The 24,014-nt window shown below is 34.9% G+C and overlaps 1 protein-coding gene across 5 annotated transcripts in view; it reads left to right on the forward strand.

Moving 5' to 3' along the window:
• SCRN3 (secernin 3) overlaps window positions 1–23,993 on the forward strand; it is a 36,892-nt gene extending 12,899 nt beyond the window's left edge. For 2 of the 5 annotated variants that reach the window (XM_082630555.1, XM_082630551.1), the window contains exons 6-8: window positions 16,558–16,720; window positions 18,006–18,180; window positions 21,424–23,993. In XM_082630555.1, the coding sequence (XP_082486681.1) occupies window positions 16,558–16,720; window positions 18,006–18,180; window positions 21,424–21,594 (509 nt within the window). In that variant the 3' untranslated portion in view covers window positions 21,595–23,993. Of the gene's footprint in view, window positions 1–16,557; window positions 16,721–18,005; window positions 18,182–21,423 lie in introns of those variants that run through there. The other 3 variants (XM_082630552.1, XM_082630553.1, XM_082630554.1) reach the window with 3 other exon arrangements.
• The last annotated feature ends 21 nt before the right edge of the window (window positions 23,994–24,014 follow it).

Here is a 24,014-nt window from a genome sequence, read left to right on the forward strand (position 1 = left end):
TTGGGCCTTTTCTTCATGAAATAGTATTTCTCACTGTTAATACTGTTTGTCTTGAAGTCAACTTTAGCCCAGCTTTCTGTTTACTGTTTATATGACATATACTCACCTATCCATTTGCTTTCAAACTATCTGTATCTTTATATTTAAAGCACATTTCTTGTAAAAAAAATATATGGTTTAATCTTTTTTTTAAACCATTCTGATAAGTTTTGCCTTTTAATTAGAAACTACAGTTCATTAACATTTAATGTAGGCTGGTTCTGGTTCCAGATAAGATGCTGTAAGTAAACTCTATTCTATCTCTTTTTCTGAATATAACCAAAAGCCTGGAAATATTGTATGGAACAGTTATCTGAGGACCTTTAAATGTAAAAAGGGACAGGCAATAGGAGAAAGAAACCAGAACCCAAAGTATGAATTCATCCAGCAGTGAGTTTCATGGTTTTTTTCCTTCCATATCACCTGGCCTGGTTTCAAACAGTATGATTCCTGGAACTATGCACTGGGTGTGGACAGAAAGTAGGCCCAAAATCTCATAACATAATGTTGTAATCTAAATGGTACAATCCAAAATTACCCAATATATGAAAACTAGGAAAATCTCAACAATTTGGAAGGGAAAAGACAATAGATACCAATGACAAGATGATCTAGATGTTGGGATTATCAAATGAAGACTTTATTCAGTTATTTTTTTGATTGAAGTATAGTTGATTTACAATGTTGTGTTAATTTCTGCTGTACAGCAAAGTGATTCAGTTAAATATATATATATATATATATATATATATATATATATATATATATGTCCTTTTTTATATTCTTTTCCATTATGGGTTATCATAGGATATTGAATATAGTTCTCTGTGCTATATAGTAGGACCTAGTTGTTTATCCATTCTATGTATAATAGCTTACATCTGCTAACCCCAACCTGCTATTCCATCTCTCCCCCAACCTTCTCCCCCTTGACAATCACGTCTGTTCTCTATGTCCATGAGTCTGTTCCTGTTTCATAGATAGGTTCATTTGTGTCATTCAAATGAAGACTTTAAAGCAGCTATTTTAAGTGTGAACACTCCCAATATGAATGGGAAAGTAGAGCATCTCAGCAGAGAAATAGAAGCTATAAAACAGAACTGAATGGAAATTTTATAATTGAAAAACACAGTAACTAAAGTAAAAAATTCCTCTGATGGGCTCAATAGCAGAATGGATATGACAGAGGAAAGTGTCAGTGAATTTGAAGATAGATCAGTAGAAATTATCTAATATGAACACAGAGAGAAAAAAAATTGAAACAAAGAAACAGAACAGAGCCTTAGGGACTGTGGGATAATACCTAAACATCTAGAGTCATTAGAGCCTCAGAAGGAGAGAAGAGTGTGATGCAGAAAAGTTTTAAAATAAATAATGGTTGAAAACTTCTCAAAATGGCAAAAGACTTAAATTTACAGATTCAGGAAAGTTAGCAAACGTCAAACAAGATAAATGAAAAGAAATCCATGCCTAAATGCACAAACTGCTGAAAACCAAAGACAAAAAGGCTTAAAAGCAGCTAAAGAAAAATAACACATTATATGTAGGTAAAAAATGATTTCTGTGTGTTTTTCATTATAAACCATAGATGCCTAAAGGCAATGAAACAACATTTTTAAAGCTCTGAAAGAAAAGAATTCTGTATCTCGACGAAGTATTCTTCAGGAATGAAGGTGAAATAAAAACATCCTGCCATGTGGGAAAACTAAGAGACTTTGTTGCCAGTATTCCTGCTGTAAAAGAAATGCTAAAGGAATTTTTTTAGATAGAAGGGAAGTGATAGCACAGCGAAACATGGAACTTCAGGGATGAAGGAAGAGCCACAGAAATGGTAAATATTGGGGTAAATATAATACCACGTTTCTCCTCTTAAGACCTTAAAAATGTGTCTAACAGTTATAAGCCAAAATTCCATTTCCTATAATATACATGATAATCACAGTATAAAGAGGGGAGTACATATGGTGTTAAGGTTTCTACATTGTACTTAAAGCTGTAAAATATTGATTCTAGTAAACAGATAATTTAATTACATATATTGTAGCCTTAGAGCAACTATTTAAAAAGCTATGTAATAAGATACAGTAAAAAAAACCCAAACACATGAATTAAAATGGAATACTAAGAAAATATTCAAAAAGAAGGCAGGAAAGGGGAAATGGAAGCATAAAAATAGAAGCATCGAACATAAAACAATATAACGTAGATCTAAAGTTCAACATATCTATAATTACATTAATTGTTAAATGGTCTAAACACACCAATTAAAAGATGACGTGTGTCAGACTGAAGTAAAAAAACAAACAAACCACGACTCAGCTATATGCTGTGTACGAGCGACTCACTTTAAGTAGGCGAAGAGTAAAAGAATGGGAGAAGTGACAGCATGTAAACACTGATCAAAAGACAGCTGGGTTGGCTGTATAAATATTAGATGAAGTAGACTTTAGAGCAAGGTACATTATCAGGGAGAGACATATCACATAATCAAAAAAGGGTCATTTCAGGGTTATTATTTTCTCCATGGTCAATGTATACGAACCTAACAACAAATCTTCAAAATATATGAAGTAAGAACTAACAGAACTGATAGGAGAAGTAGACAGTTCCACAATTATAGGTGGAGACTGTAATGCTTCTCTCTCAGTAATGGGAAGAACCAGTGGACAGAAAATCAGCAAGGATATGAAAGAATTGAACAGTATATCAACCACTGGATCTAACTGATGTTTATAGAATTCTCCACCCAACAACAGTGGAATGCATATTCTTTTCAAGTGCACATGGAACATACACTAAGTTGACCATATCCTGGATCATAAAACAAATCTTAAAAAGAGACATAACAAAGTACAGTCTTTGACAATAATAAAATTATATTTGAAATCAGTTACATAAGGATATCTGGAAAATCCCCAATACTTGGAAATCACACAACACACTTTATTTTTTTTTAATTTATTATTTATTTTTGGATGCGTTGGGTCTTTGTTGCTGCGCACGGGCTTTCTCTAGTTGCGGCGAGCAGGGGCTACTCTTGGTTGCGGTGCGCGGGCTTCTCATCGCAGTGGCTTCTCTTGTTGTGGAGCATGGGCTCTAGGCACGCGGGCTTCAGTAGTTGTGGCTCGCAGGCTCTAGAGCACAGGCTCAGTAGTTGTGGCGCACAGGCTTAGTTGCTCTGCGGCATGTGGGATCTTCCCAGACCAGGGCTCGAACTTGTGTCCCCTGTATTGGCAGGCGGATTCTTAACCACTGCGCCACCAGGGAAGTCCACACAACACACTTTAAATGTATGGGTCAAAAAAGAAGTCTCAAGGGAACTTAGAAAATATTTTGAGTGGAATGAAATGAAAATCAATATACCAAAATTTATAGCATGCAGCAAAAGTAGTGTTTACAGGAAAATTTAAAGCATTAAGTGCTTGTATTAGAGAATAAGAAAGGTCTCAAATCAACAATGTAAACTTTCACCTTAATAAACTAAAAAAAAAAAGAAAAGAAAGAAAAAAAAAAAAAAGAAAGAAAAAAAAAAGAACAAAAAATCCCAAGCAAAGAAAAGAAAGAAATAATAAAGTGCAGAAATCAGTAAAATTGAAAACAGTGGAGAAAATGGATCAAACTAAAAGCTGGTTCTTTGAAAAGATTAATAAATTGAAACAGCTCCACAATGAAAAAAAAAAGAGAAGAAAACACAAGTTACATGTCAGGAAAACATATTATTATAGACCCCATAGACATTAGGAGGATAATAGGGAAACACTATAAACAGCTCTAAGTGTGTTCAGTAACTTAGAGGAAATGAACCAATTCCTTGAAAGCCACCAATCACCAAAACTCACCTAGGAAGAAATATCAATAACTTTTGATTTAGCAATTGAATTGGTTGTGTTCTGTCTGCAAAGTCTGTCTCCTGGTCAGCAGCTCAAATTTCAGTTTCGTTCTTTTATCTTTAGCTGAGCTGCTATCATTCTCCCCCACATATGCTGATTCATGAAACAGATGGAGATTTGGGCAGAGTTTTTTTTTTACAAAGAATTTGGGGGTTGCTCTCTATAACTCTCTCCTTTCTGCGATTCTCCCTTTACCTTCTAGTACCAGTAGTTGGCCTCTGGTTCTTCAGGCCAGAAAGACCAAGGTTTTCTATAACTGCCTGTGCCACATTGCACAGCATTGACCATGGCCTTCCCTCAGGCTAAAGCCGTAACAAAAGTGGGAAATTTACTCTGTGCTTCATCCCATCTTCCAAGTGTCACCTCTCCTCCAGAATTTTCCTGCTTTTGCTCACGGTAAAGAGCCTTAGTGTATTTTGTCCCAAGTTTATAGTTATCTGAGGGAGGGTTAGTATGATAGAAGCTTACTCAGCCTAAATGAAAGCAGAACTCCTTCCCATGTCATTTAATATTCTATGACATTCTTTTACTTATAAAAATAAATATATTCACATGATTCAAAATTCAGAGGTATACAAGAGTATACAGTGAAGCCTCTCCTTTCTAACATGCCCCTGTTCAGTCCTTTTTCCTACAGGCATTTCCTTGTATATGCCTTCAGAGATGATGTATGCTTAATGAAACAAATATGTATAGGTATTCTTGTTCTCCTTTTTACAAAAATGGTAGCATGCCATACACACTCTTCTGCACATAAGTTTTCTCTAGGTACCAATATATAATGTAGATCATTCTATTTTAATATATATAGAACTATCTCATTTTTAACAGATGCATAGTATTCTATTATTTTGGTATAATATTTATTTCCATGTGGTTGTATTTTATCATTATATAGTAAAGATTGATTGTATGAATCATACTTTAGTTAACAAATTCTCTGTTATTTAGGTCATTTTTAGTTTTCTACCACTGAAAATTTTACAGTATGCTCATAGCTTCTTTATTTTCACATCCATGATTATTTTCCTAGAATAATTTCCTACAAGTAGAATGTGGGGTCAAAGCATGTGCATGTTTTAAGGCTTTTGAAACACATTGCCAAAATGACCACCAGAAAAGTTACATCAGTTTAAATTTCCACCAGCAATATTTGAGTGCCCATTTTCTAATATATTTACCAATATAGGATATTGTTTTTGTTCCATCTTGTTAAATTTTTAGGCAAAATTGGCATGTTATTACTTTAAAATATATTTCTCCTATTAGTGAGGTTAACCATATTCTTAAGTTTATTGAAAATTTATAATTTTTAAATAACTTTCCTGTTCTTAATATATTTTTTCCCCATTTTTATATTTGGTTACTACTAACTCTTAAAAAATTATTAGTAATGTACCTTTGTCTATTCGCCTCCAAATAATTCCAGAAAAATAACTTTTATTTAGAAGATTATTGGGTGGTGGATAAATGCTAAAAGGGTCTTTCCACTCATAAAAATCTGTGACTGATTTATCTTCCTTCACTTGAAGGATAAAATGGTTCTATAAATCAATCAGAAAGCAACTACTCAGAGATAGATAAGTCAGCGATGAATACTTGCTTCTCAAGTATTCATTAAACAAATTAATTATATGTATAGCAGAAAAAAGTTTGTGACAGAATGTTTTTAGAATGCCTTAACATCATTGTTTTCAAAGTATTTAATATCTTATATTTTAATTTCCAGAAGAATGTTGTCATTTGAAAAGTTTCCTATAAAGTTTCTTAATATTAGTTTGCCATTTTATAAGTAGGTTATTTAAACTATCTTTTTTCATATAGGTACATATGTAGAAAATGCTAAAATATGTTATCCTAAGGATTTTGATTTTAGGCTTACTGTCATTGTAAAAGTAGAGACAGAGTACTGGCTGCAGCAGCACCTACTCCTATTTATTACAAAAGTGTATCAAAGGCTAGACACTGTGCTAAGTGATTACATTATTTTCTTTAAGCAACCATGTGAAGTAGGTATTATCTTCATTTTACAAATGAGGGAGTTGTGTTTGTGCTCTTCATTTATCTCCTGTATGAAATTGAAAAAAAATGGACTCTAATTTGTCCTTATATTTCTCTCAGCACCTAGTTCAGTGTCTTGCACTAGTGTGTGTGTGCTTAATAAGTTTCTTTTTTTTGTTAAATTAACAAAGGAATATTAGTTGAATTGAATTAAATTATAATTTGCAGATAGTTTAACGAAGATCATTGTTGTATCCTTTTTTTCTGGCAATAAACCTAAAGGCTTAGGACATAAAATTAGCAGGTATTCTTAAAAAATGAAGAATAATAACACATAATTAAGGCGGAGAGGAAAATGTCAAGAATCATAAGGTTTAGGGTGATCAGACGAAAGGAAGAAAAAATAGGTAGAAAGAATTATAAATTAATTAGCCACTGTATCATAATAATTAATTCTGTTATATTTAACTACAAAATAACTGAATTATAGATTTGAAATGCATAAAATATTATAGTAATAGATGCATCTGACATGAAACTTATTTTTCCCCTAAGTATGAAGTATAGTTCATCCAACTTTCTGTGCTTTGCCAAAAGAATAAATGTCTTTCCAGTACTTTTATAGAAAATTGTCTACTAGTACATTATGGCTAATTCTTCCTATGAGTTTTCTAGATGGAAGAGCCTACCTCTCTTCTTTACAACTATTCTTACCTGATAGCTATTAACTGTGCTGCATGTATATCCAAATTGTATCTATACTCACTCTTGTATTATAAATAACTAGTTTAAATTGCAGTGAAATTGTACCCTGTGTTTTGCATTCATTGTAGTGAACCCTGCCACTGCAGTCTCAGTACTTATCCAGTGCTTGCAAGTGGATTACTTATAGTTATCCTACTCAAGTGATTATGTAAATCCTTCTTTCATTTTGAGAATTGTAGGTTTTGACTACAGAAAACATTTTCATAATACCTGTGTTAATGCAGTGTTATGGTTCTGACACTGTTTTCATTAAAACTTGCCATTTACAGGAATTTATATTTGAATCATTCTAAAATCTCACCAGGTGCAGAAGCTATGTGTGTGATAGATAGGTGTGGATGGCTTTTGCTTTATTGTTCAGTTTTAATATTAAGGGTTGTTTTCAGGTGTATCCTTTTTTTTTCCCTTCCTGCATTTTTCCAAAACTAACAGAAAGATATTGCTCCTGCAACAAGTTGTCTATACATTATTTTTCTTGAATTTGAAGTCATAGCTATATTATGGAGAAAGTGAAAATTTGCTATTAACATAAAACAGTTGGAAGTTTGCGTGATTAACAGGGTGGAACATTAGACTGTTTTATATGGAAATCAATTTTATTTTAATTTGAAATGTCACAAAAATCACAACCTGGGTGCAGACTTGATGTAAGCTTATTTTCTTTTAATTATTCTCATATATCATGGGGATGGGGGGAAATTCTTGCTCTTCATGCTTTCTTTGTCTTTGTGAGTAATTTCATTTTTTATTCCTTTGCTGTCATTGTAGTAGGGTTTGGAGAGAGAGGAAAAACTTACCTGTGGTCAACCAACTATGTTAAATGAAAGTTATTTGTTTCTTTAGAACTAATTTTAATGAAGTAATTAAACATTTCCATACAAAGTATCTGAAAATATCTTATCCGCTGACAGGAACTATATGTTTTGTGTTATTTTTTTAAACTCTACTTGTTACAGTATGGGTCTATCACATTCATTACTGTTATTCAGAAATTGATACTACTTGAGGGTAAAAAGAGACTGATGTATTTAATAAATGGGAGGCATAATATTGGAGTGGTTAAAATCACAAAGCTGGACATTTGCTTCTGGTTAACAAGGAGTAGCTAGTACTAGACTAACCTCTTCCCAAGAATAACTAAAAGCTGGGAAAATAAAACCCACTGTTTGAAGGCATGGTGAACACCCAAAACAGTTAGGACATGAGGGGCCTAGATCCAGGAGATTGGGAAAAGACTATGTGCACTCTGAGAAGAGTCTGACCTTCTATGTCACAATTTCTCCTTAAAGCAGTTGCTGACTTCTAAGCAGTGCATATGTAGGATGAGACTCTGTAGGATTAGTTACCAAGAGCTTAAAAAGTTAAGTAGAGGGCTTCCTTGGTGGCGCAGTGGTTGAGCGTCCACCTGCCGATGCAGGGGACATGGGTTTGTGCCCCGGTCCGGGAGGATCCCACATGCCGCGGAGCGGCTAGGCCCATTAGCCATGGCCGCTGAGCCTGTGCGTCCGGAGCCTGTGCTCCACAACGGGAGAGGCCACAACAGTGAGAGGCCCGCGTACCGCAAAAAAAAAAAAAAAAAAAAAAAATTAAGTAGAGATTTTGGCAGTCTCACAAGGCCTTAGGGACAAAAATTGGATTTGATGAACAACCAAGAAGAAGAGGCCTGGGAAATACCCTAGGCTTTCAGTTGAAACCCCATAAAGGCTACACTTTAGGAATAAGAACAAACAGAATAGACCAGTCTCAGCTGGATCAATAGGTAATCTACCTATATTCCATCTGTTTGCCAGAAGAAAATTAAATACTCTGTGGAGGAAAATATCATGCAGTGCCTCTACAGATTTTAATCTATAGTGTCCAACATTCAATAAAAAATTATCAGACATGCCAAGAAATAGGACCAAATAAATGATTGAAAATCAAGAGAAAACAAAACAGACAGTAGAAACCGACCCACTGGTTATCCCCAAATTAGTTTTATCAGATATAGACTTTAAAATTAGTATGTTTTATATGTTCAAGAAAATTAGACAGGGCTTCCCTGGTGGCGCAGTGGTTGAGAGTCTGCCTGCTGATGTAGGGGACACAGGTTCGTGCCCCGGTCCAGGAAGATCCCACATACCGCGGAGCGGCTAGGCCCATGAGCCATGGCCACTGAGCCTGCATGTCCGGAGCCTGTGCTCCGCAACAGGAGAGGCCACAACAGTGAGAGGCCCGCATACCACAAAAAAAAACAAAAAAAAAGAAAGAAAATTAGACAAAAAGATGGAGAATTTCATCAGAGAACTGAAATCTATAAAAGAGAACCAAATGGAAATAATAGAAATTTATAATAACTGAAATTAAGAATTCAATAGATTAGTTTGACAACAGATTAGACATAGCAGAAGAAAAATATTAGTGAACTGGAAGATTAGTAGAAAGTTCTCTGATTGAAACAGAGATAAGAGTTTGGAAAATATGGACAAGAGTGTGAGAGCCATATAGGACTCATTGAAAAGGTCTCATATATATGTAGTTGGAGTCCCAGCAGGAAAGGAGAGAGAGAATATGGAGGGGCAAAAGCAAGATTTGAAGAGATAACTGGCCACGAATTTTTCCAAACTAATAAAAGTCATCAAGCCACAGCTTCAAGAAGCTCTGCAAATCCCAAGAATAAATAAAAGGAAACCACACCTGGGCACATCGTAGTGAGATTGCTGAAGGGGGAAAATAGAAACAGAAGATCTTAAATGCAGTCAGAGAGAAAATATATATTATCTTCAAAGGAACAACTATAAGACTGACAGATAACTTTTCAAAAGAAGGGAAAGAATCTGGAAGACTATAAAATGACATCTGTAAAGTGATGGAGAAAGATAATGACTACCAATTTAGAATTCTATACCCACTGAAAATATCCTCCAAAAATAAAGTTGAAATAAAATTGAGAAAATTTGTCACTAGCCAATTGGCATTAAAAGGAATACTAAGGGTCATTCTTCGGGCAGGAAAAATGATCTTTGATAGAGGCAAGGTAAGCAGGAGTGAATGAAGAGCAACAGAAACAGTAAATACGTGCATGGACTAAATGAATATTGTCTGTTTAAAATAATAATAATTTTATGACCAATGGCCATAGCTGCAGTGCTCAAATTCTGTTGTGCATTGAATTCATGTAGTACTAAGGCTGCGCTTCCCACAGGCTGCTCCTGGCCAATGACTGAAAGCAGCAGGGAGACTAAGGCAGGCCCATTCCTGGGGTCATTGGACTCCTCTGATGGCCGACTCTGGGTCAAAGACTCCCTGTGGGCCTCGCAAAGCTTTCCTTAGGTGGCATGGCAGTCTAGGTCACTTTCACCCAACGTTTCTTCCCTCTCTAGTAAAGCCAGGTTCAGACTTCTGTCACAGTCCAGCTTCCTCCCCATTTTCTCTCATAGGCATTTTCCCTCATAAAATCCTTGTACATTTAATCTCATGTTGTGGCATCTGCTTCTCAGAAGACCCAGATGAACACAGCAGAATTAATGTATGAGAATAGCACTAAAAACAGGAGGCAGTAATTGGAGTTAAAGTGTTACAAGGCCCTTGCATTAACTAAGTGGTGAAGAACTAATTTAAGGCAGACTGTAATAAGTCAAGAGAAACTAATAAAATAATAAAAGAATATATAAGTAATAAGCTAACGGGGGAGAAATAGAATAGTAAATACTTGTTAAATTCAAAAGAGGGCAAGAAAGGATAAAAAGGGCTAAAGAATAGCTGGCATAAATAGAAAAGTAATAATAAAATGGTTGATTCTGTCCCATGTGGAATTGCTCTTACATGGTTTCTAGCATTGATGTCATGCTTTTAGAATGACCATTTCACTGTACCAGAAATGGTTATCTACATCTTATATTTATAGTTTGATTTTTTTAATTTATAATTCTTCTGGAATTATTCTAAAATAAAATATGAATTAGGATTACAGTTTTTTTCTCACTTCTAAAATGATTACCCAGTGATCTCAACACCACATTTTAAATGAATTATCTTTTCTGTTGATTTGAAATGCCAAACCAACTTTATCAAATATTAAATTCCTAAGTAAACCCAAGTGTAAATTAGATTACTGTATTTGTCCAGTTTCATTTAGAACAGTGTAAGTATACGTAATAAGTGCTCAATACTTGCTTTTTGAGCCAAAGGACAATATGAATGAATTTACAGGGTTTTTTTTAATGTGGTAGGACAAATACCTCCTCATTATTCTGCTTTTTCAGAATTTTCCTGACAATCCTTGACTGTTCATTTTTCAAGGTTAATTTTACAATCATTTTTCCAGCTTCTCCCCGAAGAATCTTTTTGAGGTTTGATTGGATTTGAATTAAAACTATAGATTATTTTAGGGGAGAGTTCACATCTAATAATATTGCCTTCTAGTCAAGAACAAGATATGGTTGTCCGTTTATTGAATTTTTCTTTTCTGTTCTAATTAGACTTTTATAATTTTATTTGTCTAGGTTTTCCATATTGACAGTTTTTGTAGTTGTTAAAGAAATCTTTTATAAACACTTGCTCTGTGCTAGGCATGGGGCCACATAGTGGCAGACATGATACAGTCTATGACCTTCTGGAACATAGTAACTGGTGGACGGGAGGACACAAATGGTATTGTTCACTCTTTGGTTGTTTCCCTTTTACCACTGTAAATCATGTGAACATCTTATTTATTAAGTTTGTCTGCATTTCAAAATTACTTTAGAATAGATTCTATAAGTGAAGTGGGACCTACAAAATTTGCAGTCTCAACCTAAATGAGAAAACAGTGTCTCTAGTTCTCTTCTATAGAGCCTAAACAAATTGTTTCTTAATAAGAACTTCTTTTCAAAATTTCAGATTGTTTTAATTACTTTTTTGTATGTTGATCTTGTATTCTGTGACTTTGCTAAATGAATTTACTGGTTCTAGGAGGTTTGTTTTTCGGGGTTTTTTTTTGGATAGACTCCTTGGGATTTTTATGTATAGACTATCATGCCATCTGCAAATAGGGACAGTTTAGTTCTTCCTTTCCAATCTGTATGCTTTTTATTTCCTTTCCTTGCCTTATTGTGCTGGCTAGGACTTCCAGCGTTATACTGAATAAGAATGGTGAGAGCAGACATCCTTGCCTTGTTCCCAGTCTTAGGGGGAAAGCATTTAGTCATTTACCATTAAGTATAGTATTAGCTGTAGCTTTTTGTAGATGTACTTTGTCAACTTTATCAAGTTAAGGTAGTTTTCCACTATTCCTTGTTTGCTGAGAGTTTTATCATGAATAGGTACTGAGGTTTGTCAAATGCGTTTTCTGTGTCAGTTGATATGATTCTCTTTTTTCTTTAGCCTGTTGATATGATAGATTACATTGATTTTCTAATATTGAACAAGCCTTGTATCCTGGGAATAAACCCACCTTGGTCATGGTATATAATTCTTTTTATATATTGTTGGGTTCTATTTGCTAATATTTTGTTGAGGGTTTTTGTATCTGTATTCATGAGAGATATTGGTCTGTGTTGGTTTGTTTGTGCTGTCTTTGTTTGGTTTTGGTATAAAGGTAATATTTGCCTCATTAAATGAGTCAGGACATGTTTCCTCCTTTTTTATTTTCTGGAAGAGGTTGTGTAGATTTGGAGTTAATTCTTCCTCAAATGTTTGATAGAATTCTCCAGTGAAACATCTGTGCCTGGAAATTTCTGGAAGTTTTAAAGTCAATTTCTTTAAGAGATATAGGGCTAGTCAAATTATTTCATATTGAGTGTGCTTTGGTAATATGTGCTTTTCAAATAATTGGTCCATTTCTTCTAAGTTGTTAATTTATGGGTATAGAGTTGTTCATAGTATTCCTTTATCATGCTTTTAATGTCTGCAGGGTCTGTCATGATACCCCTTTTTCATTTCTGATATTGGTAATTTTGTAATTTGTGTTTTCTCTTTTTCTGTCAGTCTAGCTAGAGGTTTGTCAATTTTATTGATCTTTTCAAAGAACCACTTTTTGTTTCATTGACTTTTCTGTTTTCTGCTTTCAATTTCATTGATTTCTGCTTTTATCTGTATTATTTCTTCCTTCTGCTTGCCTTGAGCTTATTTTGCTCTTCTTTTTCTAGTTTGTTAAGGTGGAAGCTTAGATTACTGATTTCTACTTGACTTTTAAGTTTTTTTCTGGATATTTGATATTTTTTTACTGGTAATGTGAATGGAATATTTTTCTATTATGTTTGTTAATTGGTTGGTTTTGATATATAAGAAAGCTGAGGAGTGTTTTTACTTATTTAATGGGACACCTCATTGATAGTCTATTTTTTCCGTAGTTTTAAAATCTATTCTCTTTGGTTTTTCAGGTAAGTAATTATATGTTAGTGATCCTATTTTAATTTTCTTGTAGAATTATACTTTGGGGAATATAAACTTTGTACAAGCATGAAAAATTAGGAGGTCATATAAGAAAATTGGGGAGATGTAGGTACTTTAAAAAAATGACCTCATTTTAGTCATATATCAGCTGGTTAATGAAGCAAAGATTGCAGCAAGTTGTGATGGATGGTAGGAGGGATGTCCATTTTATCTGAATTTTCAGTCTGATACCCCAAAGTTACAAGGGTTGCATAAGGAAGCAAAGGTAGTCTTAAATATAAAGATAATCACTCATGAACCATCTATTTATAAAATTAGTCCTCATTCAAACATCTTTCCCGACTTAACACTATCCTTCCTCTTCTTTGCGTCAATATTTTTGTTGATGTCTCTTAATGATTAGTAACACAATACAAATAAAATACAAACTGAAAGTCTTACAAAAGATGCAAGATTTCCAGAAGCCCATGAAATTAACATTAGATAACTAATTAGATCACATACAAAACCACTGGCAAATTAAAAAATGGACAGAGAGTTAGACCTATTGACAACTGAAGAAAAACTGAGAGCAGTAACACGACAAAGTGCTTCAAAAGAAAATGATTTGAGTATTAAATAATTAAGAATAGATAACTAATAATAACCTGCTGTATAGCACAGGGATCTCGACTCAGTACTCTGTAATGGCTTACATGGGAAAAGAATCTAAAAAAAAAAAAAGTGGGTATATGTATAACTGATTCACTTTGCTGTACACCTGAAACTAACACAACCTTGTAAATCAACTATACTCCAAAAAATTTTTTAAAAAGGAAAAAAAATAAAATTATTTTACACTAAAAAAAAAAAAGAAGAGGACTTGAGAAACTTGATGAAGTCCTCATATATTTTTGCAATCATTATCTGTATGATCATTCTGCAATAGTCAAATAAAGTCGAATTCTCTTACCATTTTGTTGTAAAACTTACACTTGTTTCATTCTTTGTTCTAAGAATTAGCATATTAAAATTTTAACCTTAATCTTGTTAACTATAAGCTTATATAAACTTATTTTTGTATTTTAATTTCATTTTAAAGACCCAGTCAATCCTTTTCCTCCACTACTTACCATGAAGTTTTGATTTCTTATTTTAAATATGTTGCTTTAAGTGGCTATTTTCTGGTACCAGTTTTCTTCTGATAATGAGAATTTCTTGCATTTATTCAAAGAAAAGGTTTCAGGGCTTCCCTGGTGGCGCAGTGGTTGAGAGTCCGCCTGCCGATGCAGGGGACGCGGGTTCGTGCCCCGATCCCGGAAGATCCCACATGCCGTGGAGCGGCTGGGCCCGCGAGCCATGGCCGCGGAGCCTGTGTGTCCGGAGCCTGTGCTCCGCAACGGGAGAGGCCACAGCAGTGAGAGGCCCGCGTACAGCAAAAAAAAAAAAAAAAAAGAAAAAAAAAAAGAAAAGGTTTCAGACCTGTTCTGAAACTCTTCAGGAGAAATCTTTTCTTAAAAAAAAATTATTTATTTATTTATGTTTTATTTATTTATTTTTATTTATTTATTTATTTATGCTGCAGCGGGTCCTAGTTGTGGCATGCAGGATCTTTTTTTTTTTTTTTTTAATAAGAGATATCTTAGAATTTATTTATTTATTTATTTATTTATTTATTTATTTATTTAGGGCTGTGTTGGGTCTTCATTTCTGTGCGAGGGCTTTCTCTAGTTGTGGCAAGCGGGGACCAGTCTTCATCGCAGCGCGCGGGCCTCTCACTATCGCGGACTCTGTTGTTGAGGAGCACAGGCTCCAGACGCGCAGGCTCAGTAGTTGTGGCTCATGGGCTTAGTTGCTCCGCGGCATGTGGGATCCTCCCAGACCAGGGCTCGAACCCATGTCCCCTGCATTAGCAGGCAGATTCTCAACCACTGCGCCACCAGGGAAGCCCCAGGATCTTTTGTTTTTAGTTGCGACATGCGGACTCCTAGTTATGGCATGCAGACTCTTAGTTGTGGCATGCATGTGGGATCTAGTTCCCCGACCAGGGATCGAACCTGGGCTCCCTGCATTGGGAGCGTGGAGTCTTACCAGGGAAGTCCCAGGAGAAATCCTTTTTGAATTGTTAACTGTAGTTACCTCAATTGAAATTGGATCAGGAGACTTTCATTTCTTTATATTCACAGAGCTGTATATCCATGTTTAAATCTATCAATATCTGTCTTTCTGTCTGTCTGTGTCTGTCTGTCCATTGCCTAGGACAGTGCCTGGCATTTAATAGGTGTTCAATAAATATTTGTTGAATGAATGAGAACTAAATAGAGAAAATCCCATTCTTGTCTTGAGAGAATTTGTAATCTAATGGCAGAGATATGACCAATACAGACAAAAGATCAGGAATTTATAATCTGATGGCAGAGATAGGACCAAGATAAACAAAAGATAGGACTAATACAGACAAAAGACAGATGGAGAGGAAAAGTTTATTTCAGTTAAGCTTAGTAGTAATTTGAAGGAGTTCTAATGTGATTCAGGGAGAATTGAGTCATAAATTTTGGAGAAGAGAATTATTATCATGTGAGAAGAAGATATTTTGGCTACTTCTGGAGGACTGCATTGTGGAAGAGTAAGATTATTCATCTTGTCATGAGATAGTTCCTAAATCACATCTTTGACTATGGATATATATAGAAAGAAACAGAGCTGTCTGAGGGCATAAAATTGGCTTTTAAAATTTTTTGGTGGAAATGCCTTCCAAATATGGGATTCTGAGGTTCTCTGTAACCATGGACATGTTGTGTTTGCTAAAGAGATAGATTTTCTTCTATTTTTCTCAAAAAAACTCCTTAAAATATCAAACTTTACCTATGAAAGCAGAAAACAGAATGTAATGCCATTTATTTTCATCACACATGATGGACATTTAAATTTTTAAAGTAGTCCAGTGGAACTATGTACATACAAATTCCATTAGCCAATAATGTCTTTTGCCTCCTTCATTCCCACTCAGGTTACAATTCACACTTTCATACAAGAGTATTAATGTCAGGCATAGAAATTATATTACAGGAAAAATAATTTGTTATTTTGTAAAGAACATCTTGTATAATATTGGAAACTAAGCACAATATTCTCTTAATATTTGGTTCCCAGAATGGATAGACTCAGATAATAGTTATTGATGTCATCAGTTAATTGTTAACTACATAGCTCTTAAAAATTTTTGGAAGGGCAGTGAGATTGAGTGTATTTTGCATTATTGATTTCTTCTTCTTAGGAAATAACAGATTTAACCTGTTACAATGTTTTGAGATTTTGTATATTTTATATTAGAAAAAAATCTTCCTTGTGACAGTGCAGTGAGTCTAACAGTTATGATACAAGATTTGCTTATAGTCAATCTTACTTAATTTATACCTAGACCAGTGTCTCATATTATGTATTATCAATAGAGAAAGCAGTTCATAATTGCAGGATACCAACCTGCAAATGCATATGTATTTGATCGTCTTAAAATTCATTTCCCTAGGAAACATAACCTTTGAAACAATGATGGAAATTCTCCGAGATAAACCAAGTGGCATTAATATGGAGGGAGAATTCCTGACCACTGCAAGCATGGTTTCTATTTTACCTCAAGACTCCAACGTTCCTTGCATCCACTTCCTTACAGGGACTCCTGATCCTGAGAGGTAAAGTCACAAAGTACTATAAACCAGGCAGGGGGTTAGGGGTAGGGTAGAGTCATTAGTTTGGTGATGATTTTGTCAGGCTAAATTTTTGTTGCACAAATACCACAATAATTTTTGAATGCATTTTCTTTTTTTAATTAATTAATTAATTTTGGGCTGCGTTGGGTCTTTGTTGCTGTATGTGGGCTTTCTCTGGTTGCGGCGAGCGGGGGCTACTCTTCGTTGCGGTGCGCGGGCTTCTCGTTGCGGTGGCTTCTCTTGTTGCGGAGCTCGGGCTCTAGGCTTCAGTAGTTGCAGCACATGGGCTCAGTAGTTACAGCTCGCGGGCTCTAGAACGCAGGCTCAGTAGTTGTGGCACACGGGATTAGTTGCCCCGTGGCATGTGAGATCTTTCCGGACCAGGGCTTGAACCCCTGTCCCCTGCATTGGAAGGCAGATTCTTAACCACTGCACCACCAGGGAAGTCTCTTGAATGCATTTTCTATTCAGGTTTTAGTCTGCCATTTTCCTATGTGTATCATTGCCATAACTATTCTCATTCATATGGGATGAAAATGTTTATAGTTTCTGGTATGCAGTTATCCCTACTCCCTCTTTCCCTAACTATGTTTAAAATTGTCAAGAAAAAAAAGTAGATTGGTTTTCTAATGCAGATTTCAGTATTAAATATTAGATGATGAGTAAGAGTAAAAAGGTTAAATGATCTAGAAAATACGTACATGTGAAACAAAATATCAATAGTTCAGGTTATATCTTAAGTAGTATATATACAGACTACCTTGATTTAAATCATTGGTATCTCATAAAACTTAATGCATGTTACATTTAGAAGTGATCTTATGTTCACTATCTCTTAGTATTATAATCTTTCATATTATTAAAGATAACTTCCAGAAAACGGAATAAAATTTGTGAGTCCCTTATTAATACTGCTGCTTATTTTCATCCCAAATCCTAATGCTCAATCTGTTACATTGAGGATTGTTCTTACCCTCCAACAGTGGAGTTTGCAGTAGAAAATGATGAACTATAATTTTACTTGACACTGTTTATATGCCAGGCCCTTTGTTAGGTTCATGGGAATACAAGGCTAAATAAAATATGATCCCTTGCCCCAAAAGAAGATCCCAGTGTACCAGGGAAGACAGGCATGGGTATAAGTAGTATGACAGGAACAATTAGTATGTTATAAATTAGTAGAAATTAGAGGGAATCTTAGAAGATTTAGAATAATGCTGAATATTTTTATATCCCCACATACCAAACTTAATACTTTTTCTTCTAGATCTGTTTTTAAGCCTTTCATATTTGTACCAAATATTTCACAACTATTGGACACCAGTTCACCCACATTTGAAGACTCAGTTAAAAAGAAGCCACAGTTTAACATTAAGCCTGACAGAAGACACCTACTCTACCAAAAACATCAACAGGCCTTGGAAATACTAGATAATAAGCAGGTATGATTAGATTATATTCTCTGTTTTATCATTAAGAATAACTTAAGGGCTTCCCTGGTGGCGCAGTGGTTGAGAGTCCGCCTGCCGATGCAGGGGACACGGGTTCGTGCCCCGGTCCGGGAAGATCCCACATGCCGCGGGGCAGCTGGGCCCGTGAGCCGTGACCGCTGAGCCTGCGCGTCCGGAGCCTGTGCTCCGCAACGGAAGAGGCCCGTGTACCGCAAAAAAAAAAAAAAAAAGAATAACTTAAAATATGATTCAATCCATATTTTGAACTTTGAAATTTCAGCTTTCTTTCCTTTATATAAAAATAGGTTTAAAAATAGTTTAGATGCTTAGACTATAATAAAGCTATATTGTTTTTGAACTTTGGTTTAAAAAATGGTGAAGAATGTATTGTGAATTCAGAGAAATTTAGTATATTAAACATAATAACAATAGCTAACATTTACTGAACACTTATTATACACCAAGTACCATGGTACTGTTACATGGGATATTTCATTTAATCTTCACAACCACTTTATCAGGTAGGTACTATTATTGTTTCCATTTTACTGATAAGAAATCTGAGACTTGGAGAGTTTAAGTAGCTTTCTTAGTGTATCTCACACCAAAAATTACAAAACCTCTGGAGAGGAGTTAACCTGGTCTCTTAAGATAATGTTCTTAATCATATACCCTCAGATTAATTTTAATTGAAAGTGACTTGACACCCCATAGACTTAAAATAATAATTATTATAATGAGTTGAAGTTTTTAAAAAAGATAAATGCTTATTATTTTTAAATGTAAGCATAATAAAAGATTAAACACATCACCCACAATCTCATCTCCAGAAATAAGTAGATATATATTTTGGGGGGACAGATAGATTGATGGGTAGACAAATAATTTTATAAAGTTCATACCTCTTCAGCCTTCCTGCCCTCTTCCATCTCTGCCCCAGAGATTAAAAAAATAGATTAGAAGGAAATGGAAGGGCTACCTAAAGGCTTTTCTCAGAACTCTCAACTGAGTCCTTGCAATGAAGGAAAAGATTGGTCATCTTATACCTTTTCTCACCTGCTTCTACCAGCTTCGCTTCTGATTTTTATTGCCTATAATAACTTTTACTTTGTGAAGGTATATACATTTACATTCTTTCTACATTAAATGAATTAGATGAATTTTCCTCCTCGGCAATTATTTACTTACATCCTTTTTCTGTAGTATGTTTACATAGTTGCCATACTTTTCCCTCCCCGACCCCCCTGGCCCACCCCCGTGGCCTACCCCGGTGCTTATGCTTAAAGCAGACAGCTCTGTACAGATCCTCTATTTGCTATAGATTCTTGACACTACTGCTTTTTTCTGAGACCAGTTTGTTTTACTTCTGACCTACAGTGTAAACACCCTTTTGTAACCTAGTGGCATGGAGTGAGAGGCAAGTGTTTTGTTCTAGGAGCCTATTAAGTGCACTGACTAGGGCCCAGTGCACCAGGCCAGAAGTGTCATTCCCTCCATGGGCTTGGCCCATCCTCCAGACTTAGCACAGTGCTGTGAAAAATGATGAGCCCCTGGTTCTTCTTGCCTTTGCTCAAGTTCTTCAGTGATATGTTTCATGAATGTCTGCTCTGGAGGGATTTTCCCTCCTTCCTGAGCAGCCTCTGCACTGCTCTCATTGCTCATGATAGTTCTCAAGAGTTGTTAGCTCCCTTTTCCCCTTAAATACTGCTTCTGGGAAGTGGGTTTTGTAGACTTATTACTAAATGCCCATTAAACTAAATTAAATTGCTGATTGACATTTTTCTAAGTAATAATGAAATAAAATTTAAAAGCAGTTACTATTTTAGGCTTTATTTAATAGGTATTAAATGTTGATTGACAACATGAAGTAGTGGAAAGACAATGGGATTTGAGGGAAGTAGTGTCAAAGAGCTGGGTTCTAGTCCTAGCTCTGTAAATAACTACTTTTGTGTTTTAGGGAGAGTCAGTCCTGCTGGTAGTTTAGTTAATATTTCTTGATTACTAATGAGGTTGAAAATTTCATATGTTTATTGGCCTTTGTATTTCCTCTTAAATGACTTGCCTATTATTTTCCTTAGTCTGTTTTTCAATTGATTCTTGGTTGTTTTTGTCTTTTGCCTCAAAAAGGCAAAAATATGTGAATAACTTTGTTGTGTAGAAAATTTTTAATCTCAGTTTGTTTATTTAACTTTTTTGTCAGACAGAAGTTTAAAATTTAATCAGTTGCATTTGTTAGTCTTTTCCTTTAAGGCCTCTTGATTTCATGCTTCAAAAGGGCTGCCTCACCTCAAAATAAATATAACTTCTGTATTTTCTTTCAAATACATATATGTATATTTGCATAGAAAAATTTAGTTCTTTATCTGGAATTTATTTTTATGGGTGTTATGAAGTAGGGTTCTAACTTCGTTTTCCAAAGAGATGACCAATTATTCTAATACTATTTATCGATAAAATACATTTTTTGCACTGATAGGAAGTACAGTGTTTCTTCAGAAAAAATTGCATACAATTTCATACTGAAGTATAGGTCAAAGTTAAGAATCCTTGTTTTGTGGAGTTCTGCCCCATTATGGTTCAAATTTTTTAAATTACGCTCACTTTCTAGTAACTCTCTTCTTATACACTTTTTCTGTCAGTATCTACCCTCTAACTGATGATGGTAATTCATTAATAACTTAAAAATTGCCCCTTTCTATAAGAATCATGACCTTTTTCCCCCTTGTTGATACAAGGAGGAATTATAGAGAAAATGACTTTTCTTTTAGTTGCTCTTTCCCTTGAACGTCACTGTTCTATTTCCTTTGTTTAATCTGATAATGCTGGTTTTAAATGTAGAAGATCCAAATTCATAAAAATATTTCAGCCTTAGTTTTCAGCAACCTTCCCCATCCACAATTAATATCAAATTTTCAATTGACCTGTTATTTGTCTTTTAAGTTTCTTGCTTATAGACTAATACTACATAATTGTTATTGTATTTTCTATTAAAAATAACCAATAGTTTGTGGTTAATAGATTAACTGAATCTAGAACAATGATTTTTCCCAAAGAATTTCATTCTTTCTTTACCTAAATAATAGGAGGAGAACCGAACCAGAAGTTGAAACCAGAATGAACAAACCTTGTCTGTAGAGGTGGTTTGGAATTTTGTTAGACTCATGTGTGTGCATGTGCACTCATGCACACATGTGTGTCTGTGTATTTACTTATTTTTATTTTTTAATTGTTCAGGAAAAAGCCAAAACAATGTTGGACAACATGAGCAAACTGGAGAAGGAACTATTCAAAGAGATGGAATCAATCCTTCAAAACAAGCATCTTGATGTGGATAAAATTGTTAATCTTTTTCCTCAGTGTACAAAAGATGAAATTAGAATTTATAAGCCAAATATTAGTTCTTAGTGATCGCATAAATGGTCAGCAATCTTCCTCAAAATTAGAATCTGTTACCTGGGTAAATAATATAAATTAAGTTTGAGCAGATCTGATTATTCTTTAACAGCATTCAGGTGATAGCTTGGCTATTAAAACTACATGTAGCCTTGATGAAATATTGAGAAAGAAAATAACATTGGATTTGGACACATATATCATGGATAGCCAGGTATCACTTTAGGTACCAACTTGTATTTTTTTTTCTAACCACAATACCTTTTAAAAAATCACAGTAATTAAATATCCAATTCTGCATAAAGCATGAAACATTAAAATAATGTATACATTTATTATAATTATATATTGTCCTCAAATAATTTTCTCAGTTATAACAAGAAAGCAGATTTTTCTTTAGTAATGGAAAATATTGATTCAACTAATAAGTTTTTTTGTGCTTTAGGCAAGTATTAGCCAGCTCTAGCAAAATTTTCTAGATTTACATTGTCTTATTCCAGTCTTTTAATTATGCAAATGTTTTACTAAACTCAAACATGCTCTTTGTCAAGACTTAGCTGACCAGTGAGCTTTTAGCTCTAATTATCTAGCATTTTTTCACCCATACCCCTTAACAGACTCTTATGTTAATATTTTTAGAAGAGCTTTCCTGGGAGATTACAAAATGGAATAAGCCAAGACCTTAGGAGGTATTATTTTGGTGTCTCAAATCTCTCTCATCTTTTACTTCTGTTCATTCAGTGAAAACAGGAACAGGAATGAGAGAGTGGTGATGAAATAGAAGTATTAGCATATTATGAACATTAAGAATGTTATAATGTATAATGTATTATGAACATTATATATGAATAATAATACCTGTCCAAAGATTACAAAACTCTGTTAAAGTTACACAGGGATTACCAAGTAATACTCAAAGTTGGAAATATAAACAAAAGAAAAATCCAACTCAAAATAACACTATGTTGGGCTTCCCTGGTGGCGTAGTGGTTGAGAGTCCGCCTGCCGATGCAGGGGACACGGGTTCGTGCCCCGGTCCGGGAAGATCCCACATGCCATGGAGCGGCTGGGCCCATGAGCCATGGCCACTGAGCCTGCATGTCTGGAGCCTGTGCTCCACAACGGGAGAGGCCACAACAGTGAGAGGCCCGTGTACCGTGAAAAATAAATAAATAAATAAATAAATAACACTATGTTTTTATTGGTTTCTAGAAATTTCCATTTTAGGTGTTTGATTGCATTATCATATTTATTGGTCACTATCACTGCAATTAGGATTATTACTAAAATAGTGGATCATTATATTTAAAGAGTCCTCAGAAATTATTTTTTAAATTCTCTCATAAAAATCATAATCTGCCTGATGGCTCTTGTCTGATGCAGGGCTGCCATTACAAAAGAAAACTGTATCAAACGCTCAGTTAATTCTGGTTTGCCTTACATATAATTCAGTGATAAGTTCTTCCTAAATCATGAAGCCCCTTGGGCAACCCCCAAATGTCCCCCCCCCTCTTTTTTAATACGTGAGGAAACTAAGGGTAAGCCGTTCATTGATTTATTTAGGCACAGAAATGTGCCTCTCTCTAGGGCCTGCGTGTTTTCACTTTCTCCTTTGACACCATGCTAGACCAAACTAGTACCAGGCTCTCACCTGGACCACTGCAGTTAAGTTCTGCACCCATTTTTGCTCTTTATCTTCATCCACATGGGTTACTGCAGCTAGAGTGATCTATTAAAATTTTAAATATGTTCATGAATTTCCCTCCTAAAACTTAAAAAAAAATAGACTTGGGGGAGGGGAAAATAGACTTTATTTTTAGAGCAGTTTTAGGCTTAAAGCAAAATTGAGCAGAAAGTACAGAGTTCCCACATACCCCTGTTCCTCTATCCTCCCCTCCACCATCAACATCCCACACCAGAGTGGTACATTTGTTATAACTGATGAACCTACACTGACACATTATTATCACCCAAAATCCAGAGTCTGCATTAGGTTTCACTCATTGTACATTCTGTGGGTTTGGATAAATGTATAATGACATGTATCTACAATTATAGTATCATACAGAACAGTTTTACTGCTCTAAATATCCTTTGTGCTCCACCTATTCATCCCTCCCTTCCCCTAACCACTGGCAATCATCTTTTTACTGTCTCCACAGTTTTGGCTTTTCCAGAATATTGTATAGGTGGAATCATACAGTATGTAGCCTCCTTTTCAGATTGGCTCTTTAACTTAGTAATATGCATTTAAGTTTCCTCTATGTCTTTTCATGGCTTGATAACTCATTTCTTTTTAGTGATGAATAATATTCCACTGTCTGGATACCCTGGTTGCTGATATCCACTACTGAAGGATGTCTGGTTGCTTCTGTGTTTTGGCAATTATGAATAAAGCTGCTATAAATATCCATGTGCAGGTTTTTGTGTAG

This window comes from Mesoplodon mirus, assembly GCF_964341445.2.
Source record: "Mesoplodon mirus genome assembly, chromosome: 8".
Classification (NCBI taxonomy): domain Eukaryota; kingdom Metazoa; phylum Chordata; class Mammalia; order Artiodactyla; family Ziphiidae; genus Mesoplodon; species Mesoplodon mirus.